Raw genomic sequence first — 5,644 nt, 5'->3', positions numbered from 1 at the left:
GATCCAAGGGGCCATTAACTAACTAATGGAAAAAAAGAGCAATACTGTTTTCCTCATTCAAAAATTAATCAAACAGTTAGCTTTTACAGGGGAGTTTAAAAACTTAGTAAAAGAAGATCTTCACTATATCAAGCTAACTAGCTTTATAAAACATTGTGGGGGGGCTGGGATTGTGGCTCAGTGGTAGAACACTTGCCTCGCACGTGTAAGGTCCTGGGTTCGATCCTCAGCACCACATTAATAAAAATAATAATTAATTAATTAAAGGTATTGTGTCCAACTACAACCAAAAACAATTTTTTTAAAGAATTGTAGAGTCATCATTTTAGTACCAGATCAATTCCAAACTTTCTAATTTCCATGTGAGAAAATTTAGACCATAAGTTCAATATTGAACTCTCCAAGATTTTACCTAGATACTTGATCAGACATGAGAAAAAATCTACAATTAATCAAATTTCCATTAATATAGAGAGCAATTATTTCTTTCTTCTCTCTCCTCTTCCTCCTCCTTCTTGTTTACTCTTTCTCTTGCTTTTTCTTTCTTCATCTCTTCTTGTCTCCTTCTTTTCCTCCTCCTCCTTCACATTCCTTTTCCCCCACTTCTATTTCTTCCTTCTCCTCCTCCTATTCCCTTTCCTACACCTCTTGTTTTCAATCTAGGATTTAAATATCAAAGGACAATGGACCAAAGAAATTATAGTTTTTCACATGGTTTTATTCTGCTGGGCTTCTCTGACCATCCTAAAACTGGAGATGATCCTGTCAGGAGTTGTCACCATCTTCTATTGTATCACATTGATGGGAAACACAGCCATCATTCTTGCATCTCTCCTGGATTCCCGCCTCCACACACCAATGTACTTTTTCCTTAGGAATTTATCTTTTCTAGATCTGTGTTTCACAACCACCATTGTCCCTCAGATGCTGGTCAACTTGTGGGGACCCACAAAGACAATCAGCTATGTGGGTTGTGTCATTCAACTCTATGTTTACATGTGGTTCGGCTCCATTGAGTGCCTTCTCCTGGCTGTCATGTCCTATGACCATTTTACAGCTATTTGTAAGCCTTTGCATTATTTGATAATCATGAACCCTCGTCTATGTCTCAAGATGATTGTCATGGTCTGGAGTATTAGTTTGGCCAATTGTGTAGTGTTATGTACACTCACCCTGAATTTGCCTAGGTGTGGAAACAACCTTATGGATCATTTCTTGTGTGAGTTGCCAGCTATGGTCAAGATAGCTTGTGTAGACACAGCAACAGTAGAAATGTCTGTGTTTGCTTTAGGCATTATCATTGTCCTCACACCTCTCATCCTTATCCTTATATCCTATGGCTGCATTGCCAAAGCTGTGCTAAAAATGAAATCTAAAGCTGGCCAACGCAAAGCAATGAATACCTGTGGATCTCATCTCACTGTTGTGTTCATGTTCTATGGAACTATTATCTACTTGTACCTACAACCAGGTAACAGTGCTTCCAAGGACCAAGGAAAGTTCTTTACCCTCTTTTACACCATCATCACTCCAAGTCTCAACCCCCTCATTTACACCTTAAGGAATAAGGACATGAAGGATGCACTGAAGAAGCTGATGAGAGTTCACCATGAAGCTGGGAAAGTAAAGAGACCTTTGAAGAGATCTATATTAGAATAAATAAAGTAATGAAATGTGTTTTCTAATTGTCTTTAATTTTTATGGAGTTAAGTAATCCTTAGATCATAGTGATGAATTAACATAATACTTCTTATTTGCAAACATTTTATTAATGCAAGCAATGTTGTAACATACTACTTAGTTTTTGTGCCTTTAATCATGGGCATATGTATAGGAGAAAAGGTCATTAATAATTTATATTTTTACTTTACATAAAAGAAAAATGTAAATAAACTTAAATGAATTTTCTTCTCAAGCCACATAGAAGCAACTTCAATTATCTAGTTTTGTATTTTAAATGCAATGCATAATCATCATAAAGGCCTGCACACACAGCTTCATATAAATTTTGGTTTGTATGTTAAGTAATAAAATATTAATAATTACTCTGCATATTAAGTCTTTTCTGATATTTACTTTTATATTTATATTTTTGGGGGGTTCAGACAATAAATTCTATCAGCTGGTAATTATCTTAAGCACTTTGTGAAAAATTTCTCTTCAGTCAATGAAAGTTGACATTAATATCTTGAGTAAAGCATCTTTGTAATTTAAGTCTTTAACTTCTGTATCATGATAGATATCATGGAAGAATATTTCATGATAATAATAAGAAGATATTTATCAAAGACTTTTTAAAGGTGACAGCCCAAACTAATTCTTTTCTCCATTATTTGTGAAACTTTATTATATGAATATCCTAACATTTTCAGAAAGAGAATATTACTAGTTTGAAACCAGTTAGGCTTTTAGTATATATTTATGGAATAAGAAAATTAATGTGAATTAATGCAGTATTATTTTTATAGTGTATTTTTATAGAATGATACTATTGATTTCCATTTATGATAATAAATGGTTTTTGGGGGGTTTTTTTGGAAAACTGTGCTAACTTTTAAATTAAACTTTTTTTTCCTATGGTCTGATACATATCTCTAAAAGTTAATAATCATATTCAATCTAGACAGAGTTCATCAGATACATTTCTAGAATATAAAAATAACCAAACATTTTATTCTCTACACTATGTATATTTTAACATGTGTTGTTATTCTTTTTTGAGGGGCGGTGGTAGCATACTGGGGATTAAACCAAGGGGTGCTTAACAACTGAGCCATATCCCCAGTCTTTTATTTATTTATTTTATTTTGAGACGTTGTCTCGCTAAGTTGTTTAGGTCCTCAATAAGTTGCTGAGGCTCACCTCAAATTTACAATCCTCCTGACTTATTTTCCCAAATCACCTGTTCTGACTCCAAGATTTAAAAGCAATGATAGGTGACATATCATTTATAAACTTCAGTAACTAAGTAAACTAAATTACTTATATACATATGGGAGAACATTACATTTTATAGTATCTTTTTTTTCCTGGATGCCTAGTTTTGTTTTCTTTTTGGTTTGTCTCTGTGGCATTTGCTATGCAAAATATAGTATTCTTAATGTTATGGTTTGGATCTAGAATGTACCCCAAAAGGTCATATGTTGAAGATTTTGTCCCTAATGCAGCAAGGTCTATAAGTGGAGCTTTTGGAAACCGTTTGGATCATGAAGGCTTGGATCTCATAAGTGGATTAATCCACTTAATGAATTAATAATCTGAATGGATTATTGGGAGGGGTACTTAGCTGAAAAAAGCAGGAATATCCTGGAAGTATTTTTTGCATCCAGTCCCATTTATGTTCTCCCCCAAACTATTTTCTTCCTAGCTTCCATGAGCTGAGCAATTTTTCTCAGCCAAGCCCTTCACCATGATTATTTTGCCTTGGATCAGCTGACCATGCACAGAAACTTCTAAACTGTGAGCCAAAATAAATCTTTTATCCTTTAAGTTGTTTTTCTCAGGGATTTTGGTGACAGTGATGAAAAACTTACAATACTATTTTGTTTTCCCTAAATTAATGTATATATCCAAACAATTTCATTAAATTACAATAAATCCTTTAAATATATTGATCTTTGGTGGTTCTATAAGTTAATATGCCTTGCCTCATGCTTGTAGGAAAATATATATCCTAAAAAGGCTAAGTAGAATTATAAATAATAACAATAATAATTATTCTCTATACTGAGGAGTTGCTCTTCTGATCATGGCTCACATCATTATTTATGAAAATTTACCTCACTTGCTCTAGCTCATCTAAAGTCAATGGTCTATTATGACTTGGTCAATATTCATGAAGGTGTGCAAAGTGCCACCAGAGTAAGGAAACATTGTGCCCATATTTGACCATGATGTGCTATAAAAAATGTGTAAAATTAAAATTTGCCAGAAAATAAGTGTCATGACAGCTGTCCTTGCCATGATAAAGGGGAAAAAGATGAAAAGGAACACAGAAAGAGAAAAAATAGGGAGAGAAAGAATGAATAAAGAAAAAAGTATGAAAGAAACATTAGAACAGGATGCAGGAGACCAGAATTTGAATCTTATTTTACCTTGAGAAAAACAATAACTCATATTCTCAAGGATTTGTTTTCTTAAATTTAAAGTCAATTACTAAAATAACTTTTCTATTTTCCTGTCATGTTTTTCACTGTTGCTATATTTGGATTCACTATCTATCTTTTCTTTCATATTGACTAAAGGCCATCCAGAACAACTGGTAAAGAAGACCTATTGTGGGAAGGCTTTCTGATTTGTGACATTGCTGGGATCCTAGGCTCACTCTTGAAGCCAGAGATGCTCTTAAAGTAAGCAATAACAAATATGACAGAATTAAATTAATTTTTTGCTTCCTGTTTCCTCTACTGTAAATTAAAATGAAGCATTACATAGGAGGACACAGGAACAAAGATACCAGGTTTTTATGTTGGGAAAACCAACATTGTATGATACCATTGGAGGTCATCTTCTGCTAAGCTACCTAAATGCTAAACTTGGGACTAATTACAGATCAAAGGTTCTTCAGAGTAGTAGTACTTGAATCCAAATTAGAGAAAATTGAAATATTTTTGGGAGATAACATGGCACTTGAGGTGCTTTAAAAATTATCTAAGATCTGAATTTGGCAGAGAAGATCTACATTAAGAAAGTGGCAAAGTCACAGAGGCTTAAAAACCAGCATGGACATAATTTAAAAAAAAGAATATAAGTAAATAGCCTCATGGAAGTAAAATGGGTTGTCAAATGAAGACTAGATTAAATAATCAATAAGTGAGGATGTAAAAACTGCCTGCTGTAGGGCTGGGGTTGGGACTCAATGGTAGAAACCTTGCCTTGCATGTGGGTTCGATTCTTAGCACTGCATATAAATCAATAAAATAAAGATTGATCAAAAACTAATAAAAATATTTTTTAAAAAAATGCCTGCTATGTGGTAGGCACTGTGAAAAGTTACCTCATGCTATTGAATTTTATATGGATAATGTCAGAGAACTATGATTTTGTGATAACAAAGAAAAAATGATAAAGAAGGAATATATTATTACCCAATCCTCTTTCCATTGGCATCATTTATTAATCACTCAAGGAGTTATGGCTGAAAACAATTCCAAAAAAGAAAGAATTGAATAAATTTCCTTGAATACCAATGAAACCAAATGTCATGAGAAACTTATTATACATAAGGTGGTTTTATGTAAATAAACTAATGGATTCACATGAATTTTCATGTATGTTTACCTATTGAATTTCTGTGAAGAAAGGTTCAAATATATCTGGCTATTATATGTACATATAACATTTGTATGTTATATAATACCTATTATATATGATATATACTTGATTCTATATGTGGTATATGGTTAAGTGGCTCATGATTATATAAAATACCATTATATAATGTTTATATACATATTATATATTATATATGCTACATATATATATATAACAGAAAGCCCTTGGAAGCAATATATACAAATATATACATGCTATTTATAGTATATATAATATTATATATGTGTATATCTATGTTATACGTATGCTATATATAATATATAGATAGTATATACACTATAGAAGAAATATATTATTATTTATTGAGCTC

The 5,644-nt window shown here is 32.4% G+C and overlaps 1 protein-coding gene across 1 annotated transcript; it reads left to right on the top strand.

Annotated features, from left to right (window-relative positions):
• Positions 1 to 683: 683 nt before the first annotated feature.
• Positions 684 to 1,659, top strand: LOC107133791 (olfactory receptor 2W1-like). Its single transcript, XM_015475982.1, is given in 2 exon segments — positions 684 to 746; positions 748 to 1,659. Coding segments are annotated over 2 exon segments (975 nt in total).
• The last annotated feature ends 3,985 nt before the right edge of the window (positions 1,660 to 5,644 follow it).

Source organism: Marmota marmota, unplaced genomic scaffold (assembly GCF_001458135.2).
Source record: "Marmota marmota marmota unplaced genomic scaffold, marMar, whole genome shotgun sequence".
In the NCBI taxonomy this organism is placed as follows: Eukaryota; Metazoa; Chordata; class Mammalia; order Rodentia; family Sciuridae; genus Marmota; species Marmota marmota.
This window is presented reverse-complemented; position numbering and strand designations above follow the sequence as displayed.